The sequence below is a fragment of the Cryptotermes secundus genome, unplaced genomic scaffold, assembly GCF_002891405.2.
Source record: "Cryptotermes secundus unplaced genomic scaffold, Csec_1.0 scaffold816, whole genome shotgun sequence".
NCBI classification, from domain to species: domain Eukaryota; kingdom Metazoa; phylum Arthropoda; class Insecta; order Blattodea; family Kalotermitidae; genus Cryptotermes; species Cryptotermes secundus.
Window position 1 is genome coordinate 1,895,565 of NW_019724601.1, and position 14,146 is coordinate 1,909,710.

General features: G+C 43.5%; 1 protein-coding gene and 3 non-coding genes across 7 annotated transcripts in view; all 4 read left to right on the forward strand.

Annotated features, from left to right (window-relative positions):
• The first annotated feature begins 2,526 nt into the window (after positions 1–2,526).
• Positions 2,527–14,146, forward strand: part of LOC111862484 — a 44,754-nt gene continuing 33,134 nt past the window's right edge. Inside the window, exons 1-2 of one of the 4 annotated variants that reach the window (XM_033750677.1) lie at positions 2,527–2,732; positions 10,325–11,101. In XM_033750677.1, the coding sequence (XP_033606568.1) occupies positions 10,911–11,101 (191 nt within the window). In that variant the 5' untranslated portion in view covers positions 2,527–2,732; positions 10,325–10,910. Of the gene's footprint in view, positions 2,733–2,864; positions 2,900–3,047; positions 3,066–10,324; positions 11,102–14,146 lie in introns of those variants that run through there. The other 3 variants (XM_023847948.2, XM_023847947.2, XM_033750678.1) reach the window with 3 other exon arrangements.
• On the forward strand, positions 4,908–4,980 carry Trnav-cac. Its single transcript has one exon. It is a non-coding gene; the product is annotated as a tRNA-Val (tRNA).
• On the forward strand, positions 6,170–6,243 carry Trnan-guu. The gene has a single exon. It is a non-coding gene; the product is annotated as a tRNA-Asn (tRNA).
• On the forward strand, positions 12,043–12,115 carry Trnav-cac. The gene has a single exon. It is a non-coding gene; the product is annotated as a tRNA-Val (tRNA).

A 14,146-nucleotide genomic window follows, 5' to 3' on the forward strand; every position in this document is an offset into this window, starting at 1 on the left:
AAGCATCATTACAGTGTTCACAAGAGCCCTCCACTGGTCCCTATCCTGAGCCAGATAAATCCAATCCATATCACAACATCCTTTCTCTAAAATAAATTTTAATACTGTCCACCCACCTACGTCTTGGTCTTCCTAGTGGTCTCTTTCCTTCTGGCTTTCCAACCAAAATCCTACATGCATGCCTGTTCTCCACCATTCGTGCTACACGTCATGCCCACCTCATCCTCCTTGACTTGATCATTCTAATTATACTTGGAGAAGAGTAGAAGTTATGAAGCTCCTCATTATGCAGTTTTCTCCAACCTCCTGTAACTTCATCTCTCTTCGGTCCAAATATTCTCCTCAACGCCCTGTTCTCAAACGCCCTGTCTATGTTCCACCCTTAATGTCAGAGACCAAGTAACACAAACATACAGAACCACAGGTAAATTATATTGTATATTCTAAGAAATTAAATAAACAAATTATAGCAATGTTTTTCGTAACAACTTCTAACTAGTCTTCGAATTACAAATTTAATGTAAACCCGTCGCTTGCTTCGGGATTAAAAAAAAACAATAAATTATGGGAAGAACTAATCGCCTGTTTTCCTTTGATGCGACACGGACGGCATAGAGAACAAAAGAAAATATTGAGTGGATACACGGACAGCAAAGTGATCTCATAAGACTCCTTGTATTTTTCTTTCAAAGGAAAGTAGGCTAAAAGTAGGAGAAAGAACGGACTCCACCTCCTCATTATGCATTCAGTTCAAGTTTTCTTTTGTAAAGTGAACGTATAAAAATGCTTACATACACCGGGAGTTCGAGACCTCAAAGTAACATTACAGGGAGGCGTACTGATTTCTGCAGCAGCAACCTCAATTCACTTAGCAGGCTATCGGCTACCTAAAATCAATTTACACCAAACTGTGGTACTGGTACCCCTAGGGGTCCCAAAGTAGTTTCCCATGGCTACCGGAAGTATTCGGGGTACACGGTAGCGTAGTTGGCTGAGGCACTATGCTACAAACCGGAAGGTCGCGGGTACCATTTCCGATGAGGTCACTGGATTTTTCAATTGACCCAATCCTTCCAGCCGCACTATGGTCCTGGGGTAGACTCAGCCTCTAACAGAAATGAGCACCAGGAATCTTCCTGGGGGTAAAAGGCGGCCGGCGCGTAAGGCTGACAACCTCACCGCCATCTGTGAGCCGACTGTCTAGAGAAAATGTGGGAGCCTCAACATCTCAGAACCCTATGTGCCTCCACGGCCTGTTACAGGGATACATTTAGCTTTTTTTTTTTATTATTATTATTATTATTATTATTATTATTATTAGTAGTAGTAGTAGTAGTAGTAGTAGTAGTAGTAGTAGTAATGGTTTATTTAACGACGCTGTCAGTAACTCAACTTATATGGCGTTGAATTTTATGGTGAACTACAACAAATAAATTAGGATTTAGAAGGAAGTGGTCGAGTTTCTTCCACGGCACTTCCCTGAGCGTATCGAAGAAGACCACGAAAATGCGTCAACAAGGATTCTAACAAGCGTCCTCTTGGGCGAGATCTCCCGAATACAAAGCAACATAGCTAGTCACGTGACCGCGGACACAATTTAAAATATTTTAAAATTCGATTCCAACTTCCGATAAAACGGACTACATGAATGTTACAAGGATCGGACAGTTACTGCTCTCTCGGGCTCAGTCGGTAATCTAGCTAGGCTACGAGGTAGACGGCCTGATTTCGACTCCTGATAGATAATTGGGTTTAGTCATCGTCACCGGGTCGAGACCGCCCCGGGGTGGCGCGCATTTTCCTATCATTACTTACTTACTTACTCATGGAGCTGAGCCCTTCTTGAGGAGCCGCCAATTCTGCAGCTACTCAAGAATTTATGGAACCCGAAGGTTCATTATTTTGTTCACAAGATCCCTCCACTGGTCCCTATCCTGAGCCAGATCAATCCAATCCATACCATCTCATCCCATCTTTCTATGATCCATTTTAATATTGTCCACCCACCTACGCCTTGGTCTTCCCAGTGGTCTCTCTCCTTCTGGCTTTCCCACAAATATCCTATACGCATTCCTCGTCTCCCCAAATCGTGCTACATGACCTACACATCTCATCCTCCTTGACTTGATCATTCTAATTATACTGGGAGAAGAGTATAAGTTATGAAGCTCCTCATTATGCAGTTTCCTCCACCCTCCTGTCACTTCACCTCTCTTCTGTCCACATGTTCTCCCCAACACCCTGTTCTCAAACACCCTCAGGATTCCTGTGCTATGTCCGGTAATAACCGTCTCCATCTTGTGAAGCAAATTTCTAAATAGAGTGGAGCTGTATCTCCACGCCTTGTATACGGATTCACTGAGAGATATTTAAAGCAATGGGTGAATTCAGCTGAAGTCCGTAGTTAAATAACGCTATGCTGTCAGGGGTGTCCCACATATGGCAACGCAGCTATGAGGTTACTGGCCCCAGTGAGCGGCCAGTCCCTTGTTCTCTCTTCTGAGTTGTTTGTGAAGACTGGAACTCACTGTTTCCTCTGCAGGGACACGTGACGTGCGCACATGCAATATTCACTTGTTTTGGCTTGTGTAGTGTTTGTTTGAATTGCGTTGATTCGCTCTAGTTCTCGGATACGTTGTTTCATTGCTTTGTAGGACCTTGAAGTGCTCTGAACTTGTGTTGGGAAGTACAAACGTCTTTACGCTTTGCAGACGGGGGCGTTTATATATCAGGTTTGTACAGCATCTGGTCGCCAGAGTTATTGACGCAATTTCACTATGTATTTATTTATATTAATTTAATGACTGTCACAACTAAGGTCATATGACTTTGAATGATAGGATGATACAGAATAATAACTGGAAAGTATGTGGAATGAAGTGGTCGTGGCCTATTTAAGGTACTTTTCCTTCATATACATTTTTATTTCTAGGGGTTGTGTTGTATCAACTTATTATAATTATTATTATTATTATTATTATTTTATTTTTTATTTTTTGATATCACCAAGAATCTGGATAGCCTGGTCAGTGCAGTGAGGAATCACGGTTCGATCTCCAGAAGAGGTAACTTATTTTTAAATTCTCCACAGCGTCCAGACCGACTCTTTGACCCATATAGCCCTCCACACATTGAATATTTGGAGATTTTCCCCTGGGGGTAAAGGAACCGGAGCGTGAAGCTTGCCAATCACCTGCATATAGTACCGAGGGTAAGATTTCGTGGAATTATACTTCCACCCCCCCATTCGTCTCCATGCCGTGGTGTTTAATTAAGCATGGAGACAATTTTTGCCTTACACAAGGTCCATATCCGTTCTGGGACTCGTCCAGTGCCCTGTCCAAGGTTACTTGGGACTTAAAACCCACGGGGCATGAAGCTGTCCACGCACCTTCATATAGTGCCGATGTAAAGAATGAGTGGATCTTACTTCCACTCCTCCATACGTCTTCATGACGTGGTGGGAGCTTTATTAATAAAGCACAAGGACAACCTCTTTCGCGTTGTTCGATCTATTTCACACTGGTGTAGAGAGAATTAAACATCCGGAAGCATTGTAACGTGTACTGTTGATGTGCTATTGCTAGGGCATTGAAATAAATAAATATGATATGTTCAGTACTTGTAAGAACAGCGCGCATGAAGGACATGAAGTTACATACATTTTTTGTTAAAAAGTGAGAGTTTCCAGACCTAGGCCTAATGGGATCAAGGAGGATGAGGTGGGCAGGGCATGTAGCACAAATGGGGGAGAAGAGGATTGCATATAGAATACTGGTGGGAAAGCCAGAAAGAAAGAGACCACTGGGAAGATCAAGGCGTAGGTGGGTGGATGATATTAAAACGGACCTTAGAGGGATAGAATGCGATAGTATAGATTGGATTGATCTGGCTCAGGATAAGGACCATTAGAGGGCTCTTGTGAACACGGTAATGAACCTTCGGGTTCCATAAAATGCTGGCAAGTTCTTGAGTAGCTGCAGAATTGGCGGCTCCTCAAGAAGGGCTCAGCTCCGTGAGTGAGTGAGTGAGTGAGTGAGTGAGTCCTAAGGTCATAATAAATGTAAGTGGACCTTGATTAAATGTGTGATGGTTTCAATTAAACTCGTCAGGCTAGGGACAGGGTTCAATGTTGGACTTTTGCGAACACGGCGATGAAACTTCAGATTCTATAAAACCATCAGAGTAACTGCCAAATTTTCAAGGTACACGCCGTCGAATTTCGATTGTTCAAAGGTGATTTTTAATTGGATTCATATCAATTAACATGGCATGAAGTTTGTCTTGCATTTGCAGCGACAGTAAACGAAGTTGGTGTCATAATCAGTTGAGTCAACATAGAATCGATCAGTTGTTAGCTTTTGCAATTACAATAATAAGCAATAATGTTGTAGGTTTACATTATATTACTGTAACACCCGTTGAGAACTCGTCGGGATGTTTGATCATTTGTTATAGAATCTTTCGTATTATCACCTTCCCCTCATTTCACCTGCATTCCGCTCCAGTCCTGAGTGTTACCGACGTCTAACGCCATCTTCCACGAATATCATGCACAATTACTCAATCGTAAACGATCTGCATTATGTAGTATATTGCACTTCACATATCCATATAAAGCATCATTAGTCACAGAATAGCCAAAATATACTGAAAAGATGTAGCTCGCTGATCTCAGAACAAAAACAAAAACTTGAACGATCGACAGTTCATTGCTGTGGTACCGTGAAACTGCGTAATTTAACAACTCTCATGTCATACTCACATTACTCTCATATATATATATATATATATAGTGAACAGTAAATTTAAATAATGTAATGTTGAACATGCCAGCTAGTCCGTTGTTTACAAATAGGCACTACATTCTGTCAATGACTATGTGCATAAGGAAAGCCGCAATTCGGGTTTCCGTAGTGTAGCGGTTATCACGTGCGCCTCACACGCGCAAGGTCCCCGGTTCGATCCCGGGCGGAAACATTTTTTTTTAAACATTATAATTAATTTGAAGTGCATAATTGCAGTGCATTTTATACTCTTCAAATTTTCATGCAGTATTTTGCAGATTTTTAAATTGCTTCAAAACACGAACGTAATGTGCTTCGTTCCATAGGCTATCGCTTTCATATGGTGTTATACGAGTATGGTGGTCATCACAACAATCTCCAAATAAATAAACCAGTATTACTGCATTAACATTTGTTTGTTATTCTGTATTTGCTACATGTTTCCATCCAGCTAATCATCAGGCAGTTTTTATGATACATCTCTCGTTGTTGGATCGTGCCCTAATATGGATTCATATTAGTAATTGAGTAGCTTCATAACTTGTACTCTTCTCCAACTATGATTACAATGAACAAGTCAGGGAGGATGAGATAGGCAGTGTATGTAGCACGAATGGAGGAGACGATGAATGCATATAGGACATTGGTGGGAAAGCCAGAAAGCACAATTGTCAGCTTCTCAAGAAGGGCTCAGCTCCATGAGTACGTAATTGTACTCGTATTGATGTAAATATCTTTAAAACATATTTGTATGCATCTTGTCATGTAACTAAATTGATGTCGTCATGTTAGTCCTAAGGTTTAAAACGTTGAGACATTGTTACTCAAATCTCTACCAAAACGCTAAAATTAACTATTAATTAATTATTAATTATCTTTAATAATCTGCCATTATCTTTAAATTAATGTGAATGCTCGTAGGGATTTTTCGTAGACTAGATCGTAGTTGGGTGTTTTGTATCACGGAAATCGGCATTGTTTTTATTCTGTTTTATATCCCAGAATAGATTAAAACTGCGAGTAATGTATAATCATATAGTAGGGTATAGGTGTGGCTAATTACTCGTTTTGATATCGAATATTATATACCTGTTTACTAGCTGTCTAAACTGAAATGTTGTGTCGGTTTTCACAATCACTCCTGATAAATGTCATTATCACATCCTTCGGGATAATAATGAAGGATCTTTTTCATTCTTTGTAATTCATTAATATATATTTTTCCGTCAGTATGTGCAAACTGCATTACCCAGTTAACAAAATAATAAATTCAAACTGATAATACTTGAATGTTTGGGGCCTCAGGCACAATTCACGTTTGTTACAACACTGAGACTGGAGACCTACCTTGTATTCACAACAGAAGAACCTCTTTTTCGTTCGCCTCCGTGGCGCAATCGGCTAGCGCGTTCGGCTGTTAACCGAAAGGTTGGTGGTTCGAGCCCACCCGGGGGCGCAAATTTTTGTTCACAATTTCTTATTCCTACAATTCAGTAAATTAATAACTTTTGTTATATAATTGTACAAATGGTTTTATATAGTTTATTTAATGTAATTATTGGCGGATTGATTTTATTATGGGTGATGAGGCTGTATAGTAGAAGTTGTGTATGTTACTGACGTTTTAATGATACTTCCCCCTTCTATCTTAGATGAGTGTAGGACATGGTGCCATGACGCTAAAAGAGGTTTAACAATGGTTTAATAATTCAAAATCTTGTGTGCATATTTGCGTATAGAATGCACACTGTTCAGAAGATCGGAGAACACAAAGCTGTTTTCCTCGCAATTCTTCTTTCCCCCTGTAACGACACTTCTGTGGCTCTGAAAAGGGCAGTTTTCTCACAACTCCCTGGTCTGTACCAGGCTCCCTGCCCTTCCCGTATGTCAGAGTGACCACCATGCAACATGTCTACCAACCCAGGATCCCCCCCTCCCCGGGTGTGAATACCAACTTCCCATACATGTCTGTAAAACCAGAACGCATCCTTATCCTACTCAAACCCTGAAGATGGAGGCAGGACGTTTCTCCGTAATGTTGATACCCGCCGGTACGACTTCACGGTGCCAGAAGTGCGAAGTGCATAATCAGATTCCTAGGATATTCAGACCATGTTAGGTGGGCCCCCTGTCACCACGGCATGGCGCGTCCTCAGGTTGCGGATGGAGGAGACGCCCTCCAGGTACTGAGGGTAGCTCCGAATATATCGAATAAGCAGTCACGGACAACCGACAAGGGGTGTTCCTCCAGCTTGGGGGTTGGGCGTGGGGCTAACAACTCCTCACCGTAAAGAAATAAGCTTGTTACGAAAGATCACAAGAAGCCTCGGACCTGGGCGAATTCTTTGGATAAAGGACCCACGCGAAAGAAAATTGACATAAGAGTTGGTACTTGCAATATTAGAAGTACGTATAGGGCAGGTTCGCTCAGGGCAGTGGGAGAAGGAATATCAAAATACGTGTATTAGTTAGATTTAGCGGGAGTACAGGAGGTCAGATGGGATAGAGGTGGCAACCAACCGGCTGGCGAATATAAATTTTTCTATGGAAAGGGAGTGAGAATCATGAGTTAGGTACAGGTTTTTCCATACATAAGAGATTCATATCAGTAGTTAGGAGGGTAGAGTTAATTAGTGACACGATTTATTCTGTGTTTGTATGTACGTAGCGGCCTTGCGACAGCCTGATCCCTCGCCCAGGGAGTCCTACCGGCTGTATAAGAAACTGAAGTGGATCGAAGCGTTTCACGGGTGCCATATGTTCAAAGTGGGAGCAACAGGAATAGATAGATAGAAAACAGAGCGTGGATATTAGTAGAGCTGGCGAAACTATTAGAGAGAATATCAAAATATCAGCCAAACAGAATCTAAATTACTGTGAACTGGAAAAGCATAAGACATGGTTTAAAAAAGATGCTCAAAATTATTAGTTCAAAGGAAACAAGCCAAATTGAAGTGGTTACATGATGCAAACGAAATAAATGGAGATAATCCGAACAATATAAGACGTGAAACCTGCAGGCATTTCAGGAACAAAAAGAGGGAATATTTGAAAGACAAAATTAATGAGCTTGCAACGACCAGAAAGAACAAGAACATAGAGACCTATACAGGGTGTTTCACGACTTTAGGATATAACTGCAGGAGGTGATTTCCTAGGTCTTTGTGAGCAAAAAAGTTCATATAAACATGTGTCCGAATTTGGACGGTTACGGAGTTATGACCGTTTTAAACTCAGAATAGAAGGTAACGATTACTGACAATAAACGGAACAAAATAATAAACCAGCATAATACATGATACATTTAAAGTATGAATGTAAAGTTAACTTCGAGATGTTACCTTTAATTTGAATTTATTGGTGCTTAAAGCTGATTTTCGAAAATGCCACCGCCGGCCGGTACACAGGCTGCCGCTCGGTTGTGAACCGCGCCGGACATACCAACCCACCACGCCTTACGTAGCTCTCAAGTGTCGAGATAACGAGAACGCTCTGTCTGTAGCTGGCTAAAAATAGCGACCCGCCAGATGATAGACGCGTTTCACACGAGGGCGTGTACGGGAATGAAAAAAACGGTCATAACTCCGTAACCGTCCAAAATCGGACACATGTATATATGAACTTTTTTGATCACAAAGACCTAGGAAATCACCTCCTGCAGTTATGCTCCAAAGTCGTGAAACACTGTATATAGGAATATAAGATGGTTACGAGTCTAGAAGTTAACTTAGCGAAGAATGAGAATGGCGATCTGCTTGCAGATTCCCACAACACGGTAATGAACTTCCGAGTTCTATAAAATGCTTGTAAGTTCTTGAGTGGCTGCACAGTTGACGGCTTCTCAAGAAGGGCTCAGCTGCAAGAAGTTTGCTGGTTAAGCGTATTCAGAGATGGAAAGTGTTTACCTACTACTCTCATCCGGTAAACATTGAAAGTTATTAAATGTAGACTACCATGTTCGGTGCCAAGGTCGCCGATAGGAATAACTGTTAATTGCAGATTATTTATACAGATGTCATACAGGAAGTATGAGTCATGTCCCATTGTAATGTCGGAACCAAGCTTTACATGACCAGATGTCATTATAAACCCAACTACAGCGAGAGTCAAACAAAAGAAGAGAATTCAATCATTGATATCCTAGTGCCATGATACTCGCATTGTCAGCAGTCACGTAATTGTCTTGTCTGAAACATCTATGGGGGTAAGCCATGCCATGAGCAGGCAACCTAACGGAAGAAAAGTCCCTGTGTACTCCACGAGATCTCCAGTATGGGGGATTTTGCTTCCTATCGTGTTGTCACGATTTAGGGATTATGCATGTGACTTATAAGACGGGCTCTGGGTTGGATTTATTGATAAATATTTTTTGAGAGCAAGTTCGTCAGCCTTGAGTCCAGCCCCAAGCCTGGAGGACTAGGTCCCTATATTTGTGCTCCTCGGTGACAAGGTGACACAGTTATACCCCCAGGCACAAAACGGTGAACGAAATTGACTGCACATATATAAGAGTATGACTTCATGAAAGGCTCTTACGGACATTTTGATAAATTTCCAGGTTCGGGAAAACCAGATATTCTTTTTCAGCAACTAATTGACCTCTAGCTGTTTAAGAAAAACCCTCTATGCTACCAAAGAGTTATTTCCTTACCTTAAACGGCCCAGTTTCTTGTGACAGAGCATAACGCATTTGTTCTTCATGCGTAGTTAACTTCTTTCATAGACCGTCATTTGTTTGCCACATGGCTGGCAGGGAGAAGTCACACACCAACATGACACGTCACATCTGTTGCTTCCTTCACATGCGAAAGCTTACTGCATTGTGCATTGTCGGAACTTGGTCCCACTATCGATAATATGAATCACTGATCTCACAGCTGTTGGATCATGTCTCATTTGTACTGGCCACAAGCAGGGGAAGGCTTATCTTCACTGATAACAGAGAAGGACCTGGACGTTTGCAGTCGATATTCACGTAACTGAAACTGCGGTTTTGCGAAAAACCAGAATTGACGGAAGCAAAAATAAATGGCTTTCTCGCCAAGTTGTCTCAACCTTCAGGCTTGTATTAAGTTGAGGAGGAATTATCAAAAACAACGACAAAGTCAAGGAGAATGAGATGGTCAGGGTGTGTAGCACGGATGGGGGAGAAGAGGAATGCATTTAGGGTTTTTGTAGGAAAGCCAGAAGGAAAGAGACCTCTAGGAAGACATGCGGGAGGATACTATTAAAATGGATCTTAGACAAATAAGATGTGTTGGTATCGACTGGATTCATCTGGCTCAGGTTAGGGACCAGTAGTGGGCTCTCGTGAACACGATAATGAACCTTATGATTCCTGAAATATTGGGAAATTCTTGAGTGACTGAGAGACTGGCGGCTTTCCGAGAAGAACTCAGCTGCATGGAGAGAGTTAACAGAAACAAGGACAAGAGTAGCAGCGGCACACTTCCCAGACAGAACTTGGCTGGGGTTCCTCAGCTCCTGGAGGAACTGCATCGCCTGAGCTAACCTGCTCGCTGTATGCTCTGTTACAGTGACATGGGAACACGGGTAGCAGCGGCACACTTCCCGGACAAGAACTTGGCTGGGGTACCGCAGCTCCTGGAGGAACTGCATCGCCTGAGCTAACCTGTTCGCCGTATGCTCTGTTACAGTGACATGGGAACACGGGTAGCAGCGGCACACTTCCCGGACAAGAACTTGGCTGGGGTACCGCAGCTCCTGGAGGAACTGCATCGCCTGAGCTAACCTGTTCGCCGTATGCTCTGTTACAGTGACATGGGAACACGGGTAGCAGCGGCACACTTCCCGGACAAGAACTTGGCTGGGGTACCGCAGCTCCTGGAGGAACTGCATCGCCTGAGCTAACCTGTTCGCCGTATGCTCTGTTACAGTGACATGGGAACACGGGTAGCAGCGGCACACTTCCCGGACAAGAACTTGGCTGGGGTACCGCAGCTCCTGGAGGAACTGCATCGCCTGAGCTAACCTGTTCGCCGTATGCTCTGTTACAGTGACATGGGAACACGGGTAGCAGCGGCACACTTCCCGGACAAGAACTTGGCTGGGGTACCGCAGCTCCTGGAGGAACTGCATCGCCTGAGCTAACCTGTTCGCCGTATGCTCTGTTACAGTGACATGGGAACACGGGTAGCAGCGGCACACTTCCCAGACAAGAATTTGGCTGGGGTTCCTCAGCTCCTGGAGGATTTGCAGCGCCTTGCCGAGGACCATGACTCCGCCGACATCGTGTTCCTGGTAGGGCGGGAGGAGGTGCCCGTCTATGCCCACAGGATCATTCTCATGGCTCGGTAAGTTGACTGGCTTTGGTACGCAGATTCTAAGAGCCGGGATAGCTCAATCGGCATGGGGACGGGCTAAGGTCTGGACGGCAGGGGTTTGATTCCCGGCAGGACAAGAGAGCTTTCTCTCCTCCACGACGTCCACACCGGCTCTGAGGCCTACCCAGCTTTCCGGGGGTAAAGCGGCCGGGACTTGCAGCAGATCACTCACTTGCATCTAGTGCCGAGGTCAAGAATGATGTAGCTATGCCTCTTCATGGCATAGTGCTTAATTAATTAAGCACAGGGACAACTTTGCCGTTTTAACGTTTACCGGCTGTGCAAACATTCGTATATTGAGAGTTTCACAGTTAGTACTAGGTTATGTACTATGAGCCGGGATAGCTCAGTCGGTATAGTAAGTAGGCTATGGGTTCGACGACAGAGGAATCACTGTCCAATTCCAGTTCGGGGCAAGAGACTCGTCTCTCCTTCGCCGTGTCAAGGTCGCCTCTGTGGCCCAACCAGCTTTGTGTTTGATAGTTACTGAGAACTCCTGGGATTGAAAGAGTCCGGGACTAAAAGCTGTCCACATTTAGTACCGGGGTTAAGAAAGAGTTCGCGGAGCTATATCTCCATCCACCCATACTTCTTCACTATTTGGCTCTCAGTTACGCACAGAAAAATATTTGCCTCCTTCTCAATTGTTCACATTTTTCGCAATTAGTAAACTAAAAAGGTAAGGTTGTCCCTGTGCTTAATTAATTGAGTACCACGCCATGAAGACGTATAAGGGAACGGAGGCAATACGTGGACTTTCGAGCTCTCAAAAACAGGAAGTAGCTTTATCGGCTGCCCTCTACCGTGTAACTTCATGAATTTCCTTTGGGTGTGTGCAATATTGCTCAACTGGGAATTATAACTTATGCCAAGATCGGAGACTAGTTGGGAGATCAGAGCAGTGTTGCATGGTTTCCGTAGTGTAGCGGTTATCACGTGCGCCTCACACGCGCAAGGTCCCCGGTTCGATCCCGGGCGGAAACATTTTTTGTTTGTTTATAATTTACTAGACATACTTCCTGGTTTTAGAATTACAGATTTCAATAAAGAAACATTTATTTGTCTAATTTTTTTATTATTAAGAGTCTGTGCCCGTGCGTGAGAAAGTAATACTTGACTTCTCAAGGTCACGGCTTTCAAGCAAATGGACGCAATACAGCCCGGTAAAAGCATACCGAAATTTTGGAGGGACCTCCTGACTCCATCCTAAGGGACGAAGATTAAGGCAGTAGGTTGCTCCCATACCTTGATACTGTCTACCAGACAACACGGCATCACAGTGCTTTTAATATCACTGCCTCAGAACTTCCGATCTCCTAAGTACTCCTTAGTGACATGCATAGCTTAACAGCCACTGAGGATCCAGCAGGAAATCTCACCATTCGTTATAACTTCCTCTGGTTTCTCCCGTATTCTTTTCCAATGCTTCACGTTATACACGATACATCGAGGCCGATGTACAAGACTGTGTGCAAAGTGCAGCACACGTCACTTCACAAAACTGCATAATGAGGAGCTTAATAAATTGTACTCTTCTCCAAGTATAATTAGAATGATTAAGTCAAGGAGAACGAGGTGGGCAGGGCATGTAACACGAATGGGGGAGACGAGGAATTCATATAGGATATTGGTGGGAAACCCAGAAGGAAAGAGACCACTGGGAAGACTAAAGTGTAGGTGGGTGGACAATACTAAAATGGATCTTAGAGAGATAAAATGGGATGGTATGGATTGATTGATCTGGCTAAGGATAGGGACCAGTGGAGGGCTCTTGTGAACACGGTAATGAACCAGCGTTGAGCAGTCTGCTAGCTACCTACTCACGTTGATTCTTCGCCCGCGGATTTTTCTACCCTGAAGATGGAGGCGATACGTTCCACCAGAAACGTCGGTTCACACAAGATCTGCACGCCGCCACATCCCAGAAGCAGGAATTCTTCATAGTCACCGCCATGGAAATCTCAGGTCTTACATGATGATCGTAATGTTTGGCTAGGAGTACAAATTATTTCTGTTTAAAACGTAAACACGCTCAAGTTACACACGCTGTAATATGGACTCAAATGAGTTTACAAACATTTTTCTCAGAGATCCTGCGAATCAGATCAGGCTGTTGGAGGTCAATTTCGGCCGGCTGTTTCCGAAGTTCTGCGAAACGCTAGGATCTGCCCCTCCGGGAGAACCCAGGGACCCGTTACGAGGGAATATCCTCGACAGGATTGTATGGCGCTGTATCTCCACATCCAACCCTCCGCCCGGTTTTCGTCTCACTGTCATGAAGTCGCCGAACTTAACGGACCAGTTTTCTCCAGTCTGCATCGTGATGTTTCCTGCGAGAATAGAAAGTCGTCTGTAGGTTGCCCACCTCATCTTCCTTGACTTGATCGTTCTAATTATACTTGGAGAAGAGTACAAGTTATGAAGCTCCTCATTATGCAGTTTTCTCCAACCTCCTGTCACTTCATCTCTCTTCGGTCCAAATATTCTCCTCAGCACCCTCAATCTATGGCCTTCCCTTAAAGTCAGAGACCAAATTTCACACCCATACAGAACCACAGACAAAATTATACTTTAGTATATTCTAATTTTTATTTTTTTGGACAGCAGATGAGAAGACAAGAGATGGCACAGACTAGAGAGTGTAAAATGACTGGAGGGAAGCGAAATTTCCAGACAAGTATCAATTGCTTATTGATATGCGTACTGGCTTAATAACCCTACGTATATATNAGCCATTGGAATTGAACCCCGGATCACTTGATGAGAGTTGTCGTCCTTCTGAAATCAGTACGGACTGGATAAGAAAGTTCTAGAATCTTCTCCGAAATGTTCGCTCATCTGGCCAAGAAATTCTTTGGTGTTTCGGGCAGTACTAAGAATGGAATTAATAACCGAAAGTCCAGTGGTTACTATATGTACCACCTGCTTTAACATACCTAAACTCTGCATTCTGCCCACAGAGTGTATTTGTGTGTTCACTGTGGTTCTCACAGAGGCCGCGCCATAGCTCAAGCG